The sequence below is a fragment of the Panthera uncia genome, unplaced genomic scaffold (assembly GCF_023721935.1).
Source record: "Panthera uncia isolate 11264 unplaced genomic scaffold, Puncia_PCG_1.0 HiC_scaffold_379, whole genome shotgun sequence".
Classification (NCBI taxonomy): domain Eukaryota; kingdom Metazoa; phylum Chordata; class Mammalia; order Carnivora; family Felidae; genus Panthera; species Panthera uncia.
In genome coordinates this window covers 35655-54284 of record NW_026059516.1, presented here as the reverse complement: position 1 = coordinate 54284, position 18630 = coordinate 35655, and the positions used below count along the sequence as shown (strand labels likewise).

Genomic DNA, 18630 nt, shown 5'->3' with positions numbered 1-18630 from the left:
AGAAAGAGAGAGAGAGAGAGAGAGAGAGAGAGGGAGAGAGAGAGAGAGAGAGAGAGAGAGAGAGGATCCCAAGCAGGCTCCAGTGCAGAGCCTGACATGGGGCTCAAACCCACGAACCATGAAGTCATGGCCTAAGCTGAAATCAATAGTCAGATGCTTAACCGACTGAGCCACCCAGGTGTCCCGGATCCTGGTCAACATTTATGTCTCATCTTGAGCATGTCTTTTCTCACGTCTTAACTCAGGAATGGAGCTCAGGCCTCAAACGCTAAGTTTCCCCATGGTAGCATTTCTGTAGTTCCTGAGGGCTCAAAACAGCAAAAACAGCTCCCTTCCCAAACTGACATCTTTGATATTTGCATTTTCCTTTGGCTAAAATAGGGTAGAATCCCAGCAGAAAACAATAAACTCCTCTGAAAATTGCCCTTCGCAGCTGGGTCAAATCAGATCAAAGAAGAACGCTGAGGCACGGCTCATCTAAAACCTCAAATGATTCATTATTTCAGTAAAGCAGCCAACTCCTCCTTGAATGTAAATTATTCTCTTTTTCCTTCTTCCCTGTTTAATGTGGAGAATACCAGAGGCTGTGTTATTCAGGGCCGAGGCCTTTTGTAATTACTTCAGACGTTAGCGCATAAGGACACAACAAAGCTGGGGAGAAGGCCGGCCGGCACGGTGGGTAATTTTGTTTTGTCTAGCAGCAATTTTTTTTTGAAACATGTGTTATTAAAGGGAGGGTTTAAACACACATGCGCGCGCGCGCGCACGCGCACACACACACACACACACACACACACACACACACGCCGAAGGCGGGACTCTATGCTGGTATTTTCCAAACTTGGGCAAGGAAAAGGTAAGCCAGGAGCGTGTGCTTCTCTCTTCCCCAAGACCAGCAAAGTGGACTTACTGTCGGTAGCTGTAGGCAATGTCAGCAAACTGCTTCCGTCTTGCTCGATACACAGGATCCTTAAAACCCTAGAAGAGAGGAGACACTTGACTTCTCAAGGCTTGGGCAGAGAGGCCTAGCATGTCCCTGCGGGATTTGAATGGGGGCTCGTGAGCTCTGACAGCCCCGCTCTCCTTCCTCAGCTTCTTGATAAACAAACAGGTACATGCTTGCTGCTACTGCAATTTTTTAAAATAGTATTTATTGGGTCTTTATTATATGCCTGTCTATGTGTGCTAGGGACTTACTTTATCTGTAAGTCCCACAAAAATCTTGCATGGTAGCTCAGTATGATTATCCTCATGCATCCAGCATAAACAGTGGCCCAGGAAAAGGAGTCAGGCAAAGATGAGACGAGGGTTTGAAGCACCCAGTTTCATGCTGTTTTCATTACAGTTCAGGGTCAACCTTTATCCCGCAGCAGGGGCTCACTTGAGAAATCAATCTCAATATAGAAAAATGAAGATAATCATTTCTCCTTTGAGGCTCACCCACCGGCAGGCAGCCTTTCCCCCAACAATCATAAGCAGCATGTTTCATATATATATATATATATATATATATATATATATATAATTTATTTGAGGGGGGGCATGTGAGTGGGGGAGGGGCAGAGAGAGAGGAAGAGAGAGAGACTCCCAAGCGGGCTCCACACTCAGCATGGAGCCTGACGCGGGGCTCGATCCCACAAACCGTGAGATCATGACTGGAGCCAAGGTCAAGAGTCAGATGCTCAACTGACTGAATCACCCGGGCACCCCCATAAGCAGCATATTTCTGAAGAGTGGAAAGAAGCCAAGGGTGTCTTTCAGTGTTGGTGGGGCATATACCTTAGTCAGAGATGAGCCCAATTAAAAGGGCATTTTCCCTGCACTTTCTTCTAGGAGTCCTATGGTTTAAGGTCTTGCACTTAAGTCTTTAATCCATTTCAAGTTAATTTTTGCAAGGGGTGTCAGATAGGCATCTAATTTCATTCTTTTGCATGTGAACATCTGGTTTTCCCAACTCCATTTACTGAAGAGACTATCATCCATTCCCCATTGAGTATTCTTGGCTCCCTTGTCAACTATTAGCTGTCTGCATATGCATGGCTTTACTTCTGGGCTCTCAACTCTGTTCCATTGGTCAATTTTTGCCGGTACCATACTGTTTTGATTTGTATAGCTTTGTAATATAATTTGAAATCAAGACATGTGACACCTCCACCTTTGTTCTTCTTTCTCAAGAAGGATTGCTTCTTGACAATAATTTTTCTGGATATAACTCCAGAAGTACAAGCAACAAAGTAAAAGTCAACCAGTAGGACTATGTCAAACTAATACTTTTGCACTGTAAAAGAAACAACCAACCAAATGAAAAGGCAACCAACGGAACGTGAAAAAAATATTGCAAACCGTATATCTAATATAAGGTAAATACCTAAAATATATAAGTAACTCATACAACGCAGCCCTAAGTTTTCCATTTAAAAAATAAGCCATAGAACCGAATAGACATTTTCTAAAGACGAAATACACGTAGTCAGTAAGTACCTGAGAAGACGCCCAACACTCATCTTCAGGGAAATGTAAATCTAAACCACAATGAGATACCACCTGACACCTTTTAGAATGGCTATCATCATAAAGACAAGAGAGAATGAGTGAGGATATGGAAGAAAGGGAACCCTCACGTACTGCATACGGGAATGTATATTGGTGTAGCCACTATGGAAAACAGTATGAAGGTTCCTCAAAAAATTAAATACAGAACTACCATATGAACCAGCAGTCTCACTTCTGGGTTTCCATCTAGAGGAAATGAAAATAAGATCTTGAAGAGATGTCTATATTCCATGTTCATTGTAGCATTTCTCACAATAGCCAACATATGGAAACAACCTAAGTGTCTGTCAATAGACGAAAGGATGAAGAAGATGTACCCATATATATCACATGTATTATAATATATAATATATAGTATAGTAATATCATACAGATATATATCCTACCACTCAACCATAAAAGAAGGAAATCCTGCCACTTCCGACAACATGGATGACTCGTGAAGTTATTATGCCAAGTAAGTCAGACAGAGAAATACAAATACTGCATTATCTTACTTCTATGTAAAATTGAAAAAAAGCTGAATTCATAGAAGCAAAGTCGAATGGTGGTTGCCAGGGGCTGGGGTGGGAGAAATGAGCAGATGTTGGTCAAAGGGTACAGACTTGCAACTGTAAGATGAGTAAGTTCTGGAAATGTAATGTACAGCATAGTAGCTATAATTAATAATACTGTATTATATACTTGGAAGTTGGTAACAGAGTAGATCTTAAATATTCTCATCACACACACACACACACACACACGCACACACACACACACACACACACAAATGGCAATCATGTGAAGCGACAGAGGTGTTAACTAACCTTACTGTTATAATCATTTTGCGATATATATGTGTATCAAATCATCACGTTATACACTTTAAAGTTACACAATGTTATGTGTCAATTATACTTAATAAACCTGGAAAGGGAGGGGGGGTATTTTACCAAAAAAATGATAGTGTCTGAATTTTAGAAAAACAAGAGACTAGCATCACCACTAGAACTTACTTTGTTCATTCCAAGAATTTCCCAATAAGGGAGGACCTCTACCACCTGCCCCACCTTCCCTTCAAACCAAGGTGTTGATGAATCATAAACAAGGGCTTGCATCACGGAGTGTCATATTTAGAGAAGTATTTTTAAAGGATAAGTACTCCCTGATTTTTAGATATTGTTTTCTTGTTTTGTCTTGTCTGATTGGCTGGTTGGTTGGTTATTTTGTTGTTGTTGTCGTCATTGGTTTCAATCCGTCTGCCAGCAGTTCCAAAGAACCAGGGTCCATATATATATGTAATCTGAGAGTCTGTAGCATAGAGTCCGCCACACAGAAAGAACTACAAACACTTGTTGAAAGAGGGAAAGAAGGAAGGAGGAAGGGATGATCAGAGGGAGGGAGGGAAGAAAGAATTTCTTAGTTTGCTTCTTAAGATATATTTTCAGAAAGAGAAATCTAAATGTTTCACAGCAGAAAATTAAAATTACTACGTATTCTTATTCCAAATTCAAATCCCAAGTAAATTAAGTGATTATTCAGTTTGGAAAACATTCCATGACACAGTTATTACAAAATATAGCTCTTCAGTTTTCCTCACAGTGCTGAATGGTTTGGAGTCATTAATTACAGGAAGGAAGGCTTAGGAATCTGAAAACTTAAAACTACCCTTGGTGCCCTTCTATTGGATGAAGATAAGTTGCCTTGGGATGATGCAGTAAGTAAACTGGGCACCATGATTTGATTTCCAAGCAGCACTGAATGCATCCCTTTAGGAGCCTGCCTACCGGGCTAAAGGAAGAACACATCTCCACAGTTAGGACTCAAAATATGAACTTAATACTTGCCAATCATTAAGGTTTGGTGGACCACAGTCATCCTCACCTACAAGTCTTATTTAACAGCCTGTAATAGGGGCGCCTGGGTGGTTCAGTCGGTTGAGCGACCGACTTCGGCTCAGGTCATGATCTCACGGTTTGTGAGTTCGAGCCCCACATCAGGCTCTGTGCTGACAGCTCACAGTCTGGAGCCTGCTTCTGATTCTGTGTCTCCCTCTCTCTCTGCCCCTCCCCCACTCATGCTCTGTCTCTCTCTGTCTGAGAAATAAATAAACATAAAAAAAATTTAAAAAAATTACAGTCTGTAATAAATGGCTCTCCCCAGCCCTTAAGTATACAGCATAGACTTTTGCACCTATAAGCCGTCTTGGAGAATATTTCTATATTTTGATCAAGATATGAGAAAAATGAAGCCCACGGAGCACCTCCATGGGAGTTTTCTGTTTGCACCATGGCTGACGAGCTGAGGTTTGAGGGTTGCGGCAGGAAACCAGAGGGATGAGGGAAGATCTCCCTTAACCAGTGGATTTTCACTTCATCATGCTGCCTCCAGGAGTGAGAAGCCCATGACAATCTCTCTGCCCTATTCGGCTCTTTATCTTTGATCTGTAATGTACGTTGTCTAGGTAGTTTGAAGATATTTTCATCAGTGGAAAAAAAATCTTAATATAAAATTGCATATCCAGGAGGTATCAACTATGATGGAGGGAATGTACAAATGAAGTGATGGAAAACGTACACCAGGGCCTAACAAACGTTACAAAAATGAGAGAGTAACTTTGATTTTTCTATACTATTTATGCTTTTGAGGTTTTGTACTGTATGGATTTCTTTTATAATTAGTAAAAAAAGTAAAATAGCATTAGAAATCCCATCTCAAATCATTGTGAGGAAGCGACAGAAGATTCACATGCTGAGATACATCGATACACGTACATATATACTTTTCTACACAGAGTTTCCACAGGGAACGTTTCTAACCACAGTCCCTTCCAGCTCAAAGTGCCTAAGAAGTTCATTATCAGCCGTCAAGAACCCCCCCCCCCCCCCCCAACCACCACCACCACCAACCAGGCTGCAAGGACTTTTGTTCTCTCGGTTGCCAGGGAAAGGGAGCTGTGGCCCTGAAGTCCATCTGTTGGCGGTTTGGTCTTGATCCTTTGGGCAGCCAGATGACCACAGGATCTCTGCAGCCATGCACAGTACACTCTGAATTAAGCTTCAGTTGATGATGACTAATCATCCTGTCTCAATTAAGCTAATAGCAGCAATTTCAGTAGCACTGCATGTAATTTATTTATAATCACCCTGTCTCAATTAAGCTAATAGCAGCAATTTTGGTTGCACTGCGTGTAACCAAGTATGTTTTGACAGGAAAATATATTGTTGGTGAAGGAGGAGTGGGGAAGGGGGGGGGAAGGCGTGGAAGGGACAAAGTGGAGGGAATTCTACAGGAGGCAATCTACATGCAATCACTTTCCTAAATCTCAGCATTTTTGTGACTTGGATGTTGACGTGTGTGGTTCTGTTTTTGCGGGGATTTCAGGGAGCAGGTAACCGTACGGAAAAGTCTTCTGGGTATTTCATACTGAGCTTTTCATGTTACCCTTTCTTGATATCATGGCTGAGGTTAAATCTCAGAAATGCCATCTTTAGACTAGCAAGAACAGGGGTTTTCAAGTCAGGCAGGCTGGGTGGATTACTAACCCCAGTCACTAGGAGCTTGGCTTGAGGTTGGCCAGTTCGATTCTCAGAGCCTACGTTTCTTCATCAGTAGAGTGAGACTGTTAGCCCCAGTTCCCTCGTGGTGTTGGGTGGGTTAGAGTAGGTAAGGTACGCAGGGCACCAAGTAAAACTCTGAACACAAAGGAGACAATCAAAAAATGACACATTTGTGCAAAATGGTGGAAAATTCAAAAGCTGAGAAGTCTGGTTCAGCACATAAAAAGGATAGAGTCTGGAAAGGGTCATTGAGCCCCATCACCCATGGTTGGGCCTTCTAAACAGCATCTGTACAATTCTTTCTTTCCTATTTATATTCCATCTATGCCAACAATGAGAGACTTTTTGCATTCCATCAGCCCCACACCAAGTGGAGAAAGGATGGTACACAGGAGACAAGAGTCTCAAAGTGGTTTAGTAACTGCCATTGCCATCCTGCAGACCCCGCCCAGAGACGTGCAAACCAATAGACCAGGGCAGCACCAACAACAGCCCCGCCCCTTGCCCACTCTCTGTTGCTGGCCGTGCCTACCACCTATAAAGCCACAAAGTCCGTTTTGGAAAGGATTCAGATACCTGGTTGCCCAAGCCAATAACCTGAGAGTCATTGTTTTACTTCTCTCCTCCTCTCTTCCTTCATATCCCATAACCAATCTTTGTCCATTCTTCCTTCCAAATATCTTAAGTCTGTCCTTTTTACTTTATCCTCACTGCTGTCCCTTCGTTCAGGACCCCATCACTTCTTGCCTGGGCTAGCACAACTGCTTTCCAAGTGGACTTTCTTTGTGTCCTTTCCATACCTCCCCCCTCATGCGGCCCCGGTAGATTTGCAATGTACAGATCTGGTGCAGTCACTCTCATCTTTAAAAACTCTCAATGGCTTCTCATCAATTTAAGGGTAAAGTCCAAAATTTTTAACCCAGTCCACAAGGCATTATGCAATCTGGCTTTTCCTACATTTCCAATTCTGTGTTGAACTACAGTGGTAGTCCTGCATACTATGTCCCAAATTTGTCCCAGTTGGTTTTATTTTTATTCTTTAAACCCACCAGGCTTTTTGCCACATCAAGGCCTTTACACATGCTGTTCCCTGTTATTGAAATACCCTTCCCCATTCTTCTAGACCAATAAGCTACTAATTGGCCTTTCCATCTGGTTCAATTGCAGTTTATAGACCTTCTTTGCTTTTTTCCAAACTTATTGATTTTCCCCTACAATACACTTTCTCAACAACCTGAGCATTTCTCCTTTCACACAATCATTATACTTGTTAATATCATTAAACTCAGGACTCTGTTAGTCTTACTTATCACTAGATTTTTAAGTGCATGGCATAACTCAGCGTACTTCTGGGTAGGAGCTGTTAAAAAATTACGCAAAAAAAATTACCATGTGCCTTTCCAAAGTCACATTAGATCATTGCCTAACAAGTTCACGGTAAGCTCTAGAGGCATGTATATCTGTCTGATGGGCAATTTACTACTTAGTAAGGCCCAGATTCTTCAGGGTTAGATGCCAACTTACAGAAGATGGGCAAGTAGCAGAAAATTTATTTTATGATCAAGTTGCAAATGATTTATGTCCAGTAGATAAAAGCACTCACAGTTATGGCTTTCTTGCCTTTGAGAGCATTAATCACTTGTGTCTCCATCTCCGTGGTCTTGCTCCAGCCCTCAATTTTTCAATGACCATCCATAATTTACTCTCTTATAGCTTCCTTTGCACCAACATCGTCATCTTGCTGGTTCCCTCGCTGCTGAGCTAATAGATTTTTGACCGATGTTGACTACATACCTGCATGACAGTTGTTTTTACTTTTTTGAAAATTATGTTTGGACAGAGCAACTTAGTAGGAGGGCCACAAGTCTTTGATAACTGGCCGGCATCTTTAGAATAGACTTTAATGGGGCCTTCGGGTGGAGAATTTTAATTGGCAGAAAGGAAGAGGAGAGGAGTACTAGAATGATAGCCCTCCACTCAGGGAAGAGCAAGGCTCTTTCTGGAGAGAAGAGAAACTCCGTACCTACATCTGAAAGACTGAAAAACAGTTTGAGACCTTTGGATAGTAGAAGAAATAACACAGATGCACAGTACTGCTGATTGATATTTTCTCCACCATAAAGCACCCCCTCATGTGAATCTTCAGTCTAGACACTGGTGTAGGTGCCAGTGGAGCTGGCATAGGGAGCTCTGGGGTTAGGATCTGTGTGGCCAAGGCTGCTGGTGCTCCCGAAGGTCTGTGTCTCATCCCTCTTTCAGAGAACATTGCTAACCCACATTTCTCAGTCTTCTTTGAAGTTCCTAGCGGCTATGTGACTGGGCTGCAGTCAATGAAATTTGAGTGAAGGATGTGAGTCACCTCCAGACATGGCCCACAGAAACCACCTGGGAGCAATTGTCTCACTTTTCCCAGGTGCTGGCAGAAAAATAAAAGGGTCTGAGACTTGGAGGAAGGTATGGCCCTGAAGTGGAAGGGGCTTAGTCTCTGCAAGACTGTGTGGAGAAATCTCCCTACTGGCTTACGCTGGAAATACACCTTCAGTTAATCCATGGTGATTTGGGGATTGTTTGATCAGCGGTTAGCCTACCCTAGTTGTTAGAAGACTCCACTCACCTCTCCCTCTTTCCAGAAGTCCTCCCTAACCATTCCGGTCCACAGTGATAGTACATGCTGTCTGACTCATTAAACCTGGTGTCTAATCGTCTACTTTTTGTGTGTTATGATTTAAACTAAATATTACCCAAACTGCGTTCCATGGAACACTACCATTTTAGATAATATCGCTAGGTATTCCATTAAAAAGGGGTTCCATCAGTAAAAAAAAGTTTGAGAAACATTAGGTTGAACGAGTTCATGTTTACGGGACTTTCCAACATCCCTAATGAGATCACGGGACTTGCATATGCTTCAAATGGGGCTCTTGCATATACTGTTTCTCCCTTTGATCATGGAAAAAATTTTTTCATAGATTATAGTTTGGGAAACATGCATATGCCCCTTTCACGTGTGTGTGTGTGTGTGTGTGTGTGCGCACGTGTATCTGTCTTATGCCTTTACAAGTCATGAGGAAGTGAATTTATTTTTCTCTGACAGTCTGTGCTCAAAGTATAAAGCACAGCACACACAGTTCTATGACATCAGTGTCAGAAAACTTAGCCTGGGGAAGGGGCCAGTGGAAGCGACGTCTTCAGGGAGGCCAGCATATGAGCTAGGCCGTAGAAAACGAACAGAGGTTTGCCAGCAGGGCAAGAACAGGTGAGAGGATAAGGAAAATTACCCCAGGTGAAGGAGACAACAGGGACAGGACCACAGACGCTGGGGAACAGGCAGAGAAAGAGTCCGTTTGAGAACGGAAATCAAACAGACCACTTGGATTCTGTCTACCAAGCTTACAGTTGTATCCCCGTCACCTCTGGCACCCCTTTGGGAAGAGCGGACACCCCTTTTCCCTCCACCCCACAACTGGAGGCCCCAGGAGGGCAGAGGTCATGCCGTATTAATCATTTCAGCCCCCTTTCCTTTACATAGCCTGGGAGGCGGCTCACGTATACGTGAGGCCACACGGCCGTCTCTGTCTGAGACTTCTCTGAAAATCGGAAAGCGCAACCCTCCCAGGATGGATGGTTATAACACCGAAATTTTAAAAATGCAGGGAGAGCATTTAGCACAGTGCCGGCACACAGTCCACGCTCAAGAAACATTTGCTATGAATGTCACTCGCTTAGTAAATGCCTGGGGAAGGAAGAAAGGGGAGACACAGGCAACAAAGGAAAGAAGGCAGTGTGCACGGGGTGGAATGCAGCTCTTAATTTATTTTCCCACTTGGCCAACGCACACAGGCAGATGCCCTTTACCCTCTGGGGCAGGAACAATCCTTCCTTGGCCGCATTCTTCAGAGTGGCTGTTTTGGAGGCCTTGAAGTGAGATATTGGGTCAAACGTCAGTGCACACTGCCAAGGGCAGGGGAGCATGCTGCGAACCTGGTACAGAGCGGAACAGAGGGTCCTTTCGGGAAGAACACCGCCACTCCTCACACATGGCAGCCAGGGCCTGTGAGCACTCTGGAGGGTTTACTCTGTCCTTGGCCCATCAGTTCCCAGGATCTGATGAAAAGCCACAAGAAGGAACACAGAGAGCCTGGCCTCCTCATCGGGAGGACCGTGTACCAGACAGATGGGGTTTTTTTTATGATAAAATTCATCACAGTGAGAGGCCAGGGAAACAAAGATAGGGGCTGGGTCTGTAAGGAGAAATGAATTCTAGAGAATTCTAAGACCAGCTTATCTACCTGAGGAGACACAAGGATAAAGGGAGGGAAATGTCCATGTCTGTGACCTCTTCCCTCTTTCCTGGCCATACTCGTTCCCCCAAGTGAGCAGTGAGTGTGACCAGCAGAAGGGTCTTGGGTCATGGCAGGAGGTATGGAGGCTGGTAAGATGGGCTAATTTTCCATTGACTGGGTCAAGGTGGCCAGACAGGTCTTCCAGGGGAACAATATCTTTGCAGATGCTTTGCTCCCAAGGCCCACGGCCGAAGACCTGTCAGTGGGGATCTAGAACCTCTCTTGGCTCAGGTCTGCCGCCCCCAGGAGCCACAGGAGAAGGCTGCACCATCCCCAGGAAGGTGAATGGGGATCCAGCTTTATTTTGGAGGGCATAAGGTACTGAAGTATATATATTAGGAGACTGAACTACAATTTCTATCCCTAGACTAAGTAGTTTCACAAGGAAGCATCAAGGAAGCTATGGAGAGCCCACATCAAGATACCCAGGCAAGCAAATTATTGTCCTAGGGAAAGACTAGAAACTTCCTAAATGCTTGCCATTGGGGGCTGCTTAGTAAGTTATGGCAATGCACAAAAATTATATATATAATAATTTTATGATATATATAATTTAATAATATGTATTAATTTCTAAATAATAGAAAGAGAGGGGGAAAGAGATGTGGAGAAGAGAAAGGGAGCACACCAAAATTAACACTGATTGTTTCCGGACAGTGTGACAATAGGGGATAATTTTTTTCAATTTTGATGTGTGGGTGTCAGGAGGGAACTCGCCTCTGTTTCTAAAATAGTTTCTCATTGTAAAAAAAAAATGCAGAATACTACCAAGAGGAAAAGGGAAATAACTGGAATTATGGGTGATCTTCATTTTCCTCTCATGCTTTTCTGTATTTTTGAGTCCACTATCAGGGGTTTACTATTTGAGTTAGAATAAGCAACACTTGATCATATTTGAAAAGGCCAGCCTACTCCAGAAATAGGTCTCTCTTTGTCTCTGAGAAAGCACCAGTGTTTCTGCCACTGGCTAGACCTTTGTCTTTGGCACCATGAGGACTGGATTAGGAATCTTAAAACCCAAAGCTTAGCATGGGACCTTGGAAAAGTCATTTACTCTCACTGGGCCTCAATGAATCTACCTGTAAAATGGGAACATCTGCTTTGCTTACTGCAAAGAGCCTTTGTGAAGAGCAAGTTCACGATTCACTCAACTGTAAAGACCCACAGAGATGTAAGAAAACCGCTGAAATGCAGACACTCTCACTGAGTTCCACTAAACCACTGTAATGAAAGAGCTTCCAAGTCATTTAAAGATTAAGGAGCCATCTACCTGGGCAGAGAGTAAGTGACAGACGATATGACTGTGGCACTTTTCAGCTATGGAGGCTGTCAGAACTGGTCCTGACCCTGAGTGCAGCCTGAGCTGCTCCCCCTCCCCAAACCCCTGCACCACACACAAAAATGGTGATAAAGTCCCCCCACCCTGGGCCTTTTCTCAGAAACCAGTAAAGAACAACCTGCTCCCCTGCCCACAGGACATGGGATGCAGTCTGACTTCTTTGTCTGGTATATCAGACCTTTTAAAATCTGACCCTCACACCTCATGCACCAGTCAGCCATTCCAAAATATTCCAGATACTTTCAGGACTCTGAGCCTTCACATATACTGTTCCCTCAGCATCTTCTACTCAGTTTGGGGGATCCAGTTCCAATGTCACCTCTCCTCACTGCCCTGCTGTACCTGGCAGAGTTGTTAGTGGTTTACTGTTTCCCAAACACTTGAACTGAACCTCTTTAATTGTACAAAGCCAGAAAGATGATTTACATGTGTGTGTGTGTGTGTGTGTGTGTGTGTGTGCAAACACACACCTACATCCATATATTATACATAAACAATAACTTCTGGAGGCCGATCCATATTTGCTCCAACAATAAAAATGACCATGATAATGATGGTGCTGATGATGTACAAGAAGACACCCTCCAGATGTCTGTAGTACAAGCAAACAAATGAAGACACATTGCTGGGGATCAGGGAGGGGAGTAGGGGCAGGGAGGGGTGGGCTGAAAGGATCTCATGGGAAGGACCACAGACACGGGGACTCACAGGGTGGTCTGCATCCAGTTCTGCTCCATAGCTGAGGATCTGGTTGGCAAATCTGTCGAGCTCTTGAATGGTTCTTGGGAACCAGGGCACTGAAACACAGAGAGGGCAACATCCTGAGTAGGGGATTGGCAGGACATGGTCGAAGGTCAGAAGCATGGGATCAGCCCCAATTAGACAAACCAGTGAGGGGGCAAGTGGGCTCCCCAAATTACTATAATTCAAAAGTTGACTCCCATTTTCCTTGGAAACTAATTTCTTAAAATTTCAGCCTTGTTCAAGTGTAACTGACAGATAAAATTATAAGATATTTAAAGTGTACATCGTTGTGATTTGACATAGGTATACATTGTGAAAGCATTTCCCCCATCTAGTCAATTAACATATCCGTCAACTCACACATATTTACCTTTGGGGGTTAGTACAAATATTTAAGCTCTACTCTCTCAGCAAATTTCAGTTATATAATACAGTGTTATCAACCACAGTCACCACGTTTTACAGTAGGTCCTCAGACCTTATCTACCTTATAGCTGAAATAAACCCTTTTACCAACCTCTCCCTATTTTCCCCAGCCCCCAGCCCTTGGCAATCACTAATCTGTTGTCTGTTTCTATGAGTTTCGTGCCTTTTTTTTTAAAGGTTCCATACGTAAGAGATACCATGCATTATTTGTGTTTCTCTGACTTATTTCACTTAGCACCTTGGAAAAATAATTTGAAAACATATTCTCAAGCATATTCTCTTTCCTGGAGATTTTCTCTGAATTTCCTCAAAATTTGCCTCCCTCCTACCTCTAATAGCAAAGGGGAGTGGTTTTTTATAGTTTTCTTTAGTGGCAGAATATTGCATGTAACCCCAGAATATAAATTAGATAAAACCAGAGCTGTTCTGTCTTAAGCAAGGGAGCCTATCTCATGACCCCATCTTCTTAACACATGCTTCCCTCACAAAGACTTCCAGGCATCCTGGCAGAATCTTTTGATGCCAAAGCCAATTTGAAAGTCACTGGTGAAACAGAATGGAGTCAGTCAGTCTAGGATCGGACAGCACTTCATAGTACCTAGAGAATCTGCAGGCTTGCTTTTGGAGCAGCCTAGTGGGGGAGTAGATCAGGCCTGGGCTTGTGGTCTACAGAGAAGACCCCCTGGGGGTGGAATTGCCCCGGGAATAAACAGAGACTAGGACATTTGGATTGTAAGGTCCATGAGGGTAGGAACCATAAGTGCACTGTAGTTCAACTGCATGGAGGAGAGGGAGGTCATGAGGGAGGGAGGGAGAGAGCAAGGAAGAAAAGAAGAAAGAAAGGGAAGGAGCGGTAGAGGCAGGAGGAAGGAAAGATGGAAGGAAGGATGAATGGAAGGAAGGAAAGGAGGAAGGAAGGAAGGAAGGAAGGAAGGGAAAGGAAGGAAGAAAGGAAGGAAGGAAGGAAAGGAGAAAGGAAGGAAGGAAGGAAGGAAGGAAGGAAGGAAGCCTGGTTGTGCTAACCTGTAAGGTAACTCACAACAGTAACTGTCATCCATGGAGCATCAAGTCTGATCTAGTTGCTATTTCTGAAGTATCTCCAAAATAAGGAAGGCACAGTGACCCCTATTGTACAGACTGCACAGCTCTGAAAGTCCAAATAACTAGTTGAAGACCACACAGGAAGTAAGAGACAGAAAAACAGAGCCAAAGAGGACATGGGAGGCAGGGAGAGCTGTGAAGTGAGGTCCAGCCATCCAATGCTTCCCCTGAAATGAGGTTTAGAGAAAAGATGCTGAACTTGTAGTCAGTAAGGTCTGGCTTGGAATCCAGGCTCCATCTACCTACTTTTCCTCTCTGTGCCTCAGTCCTAACTGTAAAAATGGCAATAATAACAACAGTAATAGGAAGAAGATGTTTCTTGAGGCCTAACCATGTGGCATCCACTATGCTTACTATTTTGGTTCAATATCTCTTTTAATCTGAGTATCACAGTGAGGAGTCAATAAGAATGTAGGCAAAGGGCTGGCCCAGTGTCTAGCCCATAAAAGGTAGCTTTCCATCTCTGGCACCTTCTTTCTGATTCTGGCCCAGCTCAGGTCAGGAGGGAAAGGGCATGCATGCCATCTAGTGGCCAGCCTGGGGAAATGCCAGCCATGATGTATACATAGAAGCATCAGGTAAGAATCTTCCACATTCCACCAAAACAAGACGCTTACTTCAACAGCATTCATAAAGATCCATTTAGAGAGCTGTTTCCATAGATAAGAGGTGCAAAGCTCTCTACTGCCTATGGTAGTGATAAAAACTAGCACTGAGTGCCATTCTAAATATTTAACCTGTGAGGCGGGTAGTCTCCCACGTTACCAATGAGGAAACTGAGGTACAGAGAGGTTAAGTGGCAAACCCAAATACCTAACTGCCAGGAAACAGAGGAGGTCAGGATTCAAACTCAGGCCTGGATGACTTGGTGCCTTCCGTCCTGACCATGAATCCATCCTGCCGCTTTGGGGAGTTACAGGGAGCACATTGTTAGCTGGCCTCCGGAGCCTGACTGCCTGATTGTCCTTTCAGTTTCCCAGCTGGAGGTTTCCATGCCCTTACAGCCCAGCCCACTGCTCAAGGGTGGCTCTCTGTGGTGATAGGCACAGGAACAGACACTGCAGGAATATTCCAGGAGCTAAGGCTTATACAGCACTTGCTTTGTGCCAGGCGCTGTCTTAGACACACTACATGTAGCACCTCACCCAATCCGCATAATAACCCCAAGAGGTAGGCGTTATTATTATCCCCATTTCACAGATGAGGACAAGGAGGAACAGAGAGGATAAGTCTCTGAGTCCCAGAGTCTCAGAGGATAAGACCTTCTGAGTCCCAACTGCCGGACTTTGGAGTCTGGGACGACATCACCAGGCGCGGCTCACCCAGCATGGCACCTGGCTTCCCACTTTGTCTCCTGAACTTTTCTCCAGGCTTTCCTTTCTCCTTGAGTCCACTGCTTCCCCCTGTACAATGGATCTCTGTTGTTGGCACTGAAAATGGGGTCTACCCCTTACTCAGGTTTGGAAGGACTTCAGAAAGGACACCTTATTGTAGGGCTCGGGATCCCCTCTGAGACCATTCCTGCTTCCCCAGAATGTTGCCGTCCCATCAACTCTCTCCCAAGGCATCTTTTCCCCATGTCATCATTATCTCTCTTGCTTGGGAGTCATCCATAGCTCCAGCGGTCACAGTTGCCCCAGAGACAGGACAAGCCAGCCCTGTCTTGCTCCCCCACTTTCTGACTCTGGTCACCCTTAACCTCGTCGAAGTAGATTCTACAAATATGTGTTCAGCACCGACTACTACCAGACACTAGACACTGAGGGAGTCTTCACTCCTGTGGTGCTTCCATTCTAGTGGGTATGGGTGACAAGAAAGAAATTATAAAGAAATTTAAATAGATACCAATGCCAGGAAGTTCCTGAACTCAGGAGATGGAGAGGAAGGGGGACACTACTTCCTATGTCATCCTGTGGCTCCAGACCCCAGAACGAGGGCCTTGGCAACTTGATGTCGTCTTCCCATTGCTCAAGGGGATCTGGGAGAGCTAGAGTCTGTCGTCAGTTCAGAGCTGGCTCCCTGTCTGACTTAGGGAGAGTCAGTCTAGCAATCGTCAGGGGCCTGGGCAACAAAGCCAGACAGCTTAGGCTGGAATGTTGTCACTCTACTTACTATCTGTGCCACTCAGAACAAATTATTAAATCTTTTTGTGCCTCGGTCTCCCTATCTGTAAAATGGAGATAATAATAGCACTATAAAGTACCACTTTATAGGAACGGTACAAGGTTGAATGAGTTAATATACGTGATTCACTGAGCACAGTACTGGCACATAGTAAATACTATTATTGTTCACCTGCAAGCTCCAGGAATTTTTTTAACACTCTGTCCTTAGTTCAGCGTAGCACAGAGAGCAGAGTTGAAAGTCTTCCAGCAGGACTAGAAAGTAGGCCACTTATTTTGTTGTGTAATTGTGCAAGTATTTTATCTCTCGGAGCCTTAGTTTTTATTCCACCATATCGGTTAGAAGCATCTTTCTATATTATTGCATTAAATACTACAGCCAATGTGATACAGTTAAGTGGTCCACAGCAAGTGCTTATCTGTATTAACCATTAGGGTGACAGAGATTTTAATGATGATGATAAAAAGGAAGAAAAAGGAGGAAGAAGAGCAGGAGGGGGAAGGGAAGGAGGGAGAGGAGGAGGAGGAAGAGGAAAGAAGGGAAACTGGAGTCAGAAGCCCATTGGCAATCAAGCTCCAGTATTAATAGGCTTTCTAATCTTGGGCCTCAGTTTCCCCTTCTGGAATCCTTGCTGGAATCCTCTTTGGGTTTGGGTTTTCAGCCCCACAGAATGCCGGTGAAGGGCTGAGGCTGGTGAGAGGGGACATGGAGACACGCTTCCAGGGACTTACTGGGTCAATCTTGCTTGCTTCTGGAAGCATAACCACGGTTCCCAAAATGCATTGCACCTCCCACTTCCCTTGCTCCTCTCACCAAGAGAACAATGTTCTACTCCACAGAAGCCTTTTCCTACCTTGATTCAGAGCTGTGCGAGCCTGCAGGCTCCCCACTGAACGCCAGAGGGCAGCAGAATCAGTATATTTTTAGCTCTGGCTGATTTCTTCCCCCCCCCCCCCCAACCCCTCCTCCAAAGGGAGAACACTTGTTGGACCACATGGCTCAGTTCAGACTTCTTGGTCGAAACGAAAAAATAATCAGAGAACCTGAGAAGGTGGCAAAACCTCAAAGGATTCAAGGTTTGGCCAAGAGAAGACAAAGGCAGAAGCCACCCACCAGGCCCCAAGCCCTTGTCACAGAGACTGTGAGGGACCCCCAGACAGCGCCATGAGCCTGTGGGGGGCTCACCCATGTCCAGGGGCCTCTGGTACCTTCTGGGCCTTGTCACCACCCAGAAGAGGCCCAGGACACAGCCAGGTTGGAGCAGCAGCAAAGCTCGGTTGGTTAATCATATCGGCTTCAGAGCCAAACTGCTTGGGTCCAAACCTGGCCTCTGCTACTGTGAAACTTCGGGACTTCCGGCAAAGTCCTCCAGTGTCCCATTGGTAAAAAGACTAGAGTAAATGTATGCACTTCAGAGTGTGTGAGGATTAAATGAGCTAATGCACGAATAGTGCTCAGAACCGGGCTTGGCACACAGCAAGTGCTTTATAAGGATTTGGTTTTATTATAATCATTGTAGGAGGCCAAGTGACAAGGAGCGATAAGTCCGGTACAGTCTCTCTCCAGGCAGCAGCCCAGCCCTACCTTTAAATCTGTTCCCTGTCCCCTCCCCAGGTCCCACGTGAGGTTAAAGCATCACCTCCCAGAGGCCGCTCAGTACAGCCAATGTGTCATCTGAGGTGGAAGGAAGACACAGGCCAGGCCTCACAACTAAGAGGAGTTCACCAGCCACCACCTTGGAGAGCAGGACAAGGTTTAAGGAAATGAGACCCAAGAGAGGCGAGTGCAAGCTGTTGGGAATGGGGGAAGCAAGGTTCTGACATGGCTCACTTCCTAGGGAAGAGGCCCACTCAGCAAGGCCGGAAGCAAGCAGTGTGGCAGAGGGACACCAGGTCCTAAAGGAGACTAAAGCGGACCCCAGACAAAACAGGACCAAGCCTTTACATTTTTATATGAAGCCTACAATTAAAAAAAAAAAATTGTTTATTTACTTTTGAGACAGAGAGAAACAGAGCATGAAAGGGGGAGGGGCAGAGAGAGGGAGGGAGACACAGAATCCGAAACAGGCTCCAGGCTCCGAGCTGTCAGCACAGCGCCTGACACAGGGCTCAAACCTAGGAACCGCGACATCATGACCTGAGCCGAAGTCAGACGCTTAACCGACTGAGTTACCCAGGCGCCCCTACACTTTTTCTTTTTACAGTCTATTCTGTTTATTTCTTGCACTGTTACATATATATTTACATACGTAAGTCACATATATTTATGTATGTATCAGAGTTCAGAGCCATTACATGTCTATATGTCTAAGTGCCTCGACCTTGATGAAGCAGGTGTCCTGCAGGAGCAGGGGTCCCTTGTCTATAGCTGATGACACTCACCCGGCCCAGGAGTCAGAGAGGCTGTCAGGATCCAGGGAAGGCGGACTGGTTGCAAACCCAGCTGGAAAGCCTACATC

At 44.8% G+C, this 18630-nt stretch overlaps 1 protein-coding gene across 2 annotated transcripts in view; it reads right to left on the bottom strand.

Moving 5' to 3' along the window:
- Positions 1–448: 448 nt before the first annotated feature.
- The window catches only part of LOC125918018 (phenylalanine-4-hydroxylase-like), a 49081-nt gene continuing 30899 nt past the window's right edge, over positions 449–18630 (bottom strand). Inside the window, exons 4-5 of one of the 2 annotated variants that reach the window (XM_049624076.1) lie at positions 12486–12574; positions 449–978 (exon numbers count right to left, since the gene is read on the bottom strand). In XM_049624076.1, coding sequence (XP_049480033.1) covers positions 907–978; positions 12486–12574 — 161 coding nt within the window. In that variant the 3' untranslated portion in view covers positions 449–906. Of the gene's footprint in view, positions 979–12191; positions 12575–18630 lie in introns of those variants that run through there. The other variant, XM_049624075.1, reaches the window with a different exon arrangement.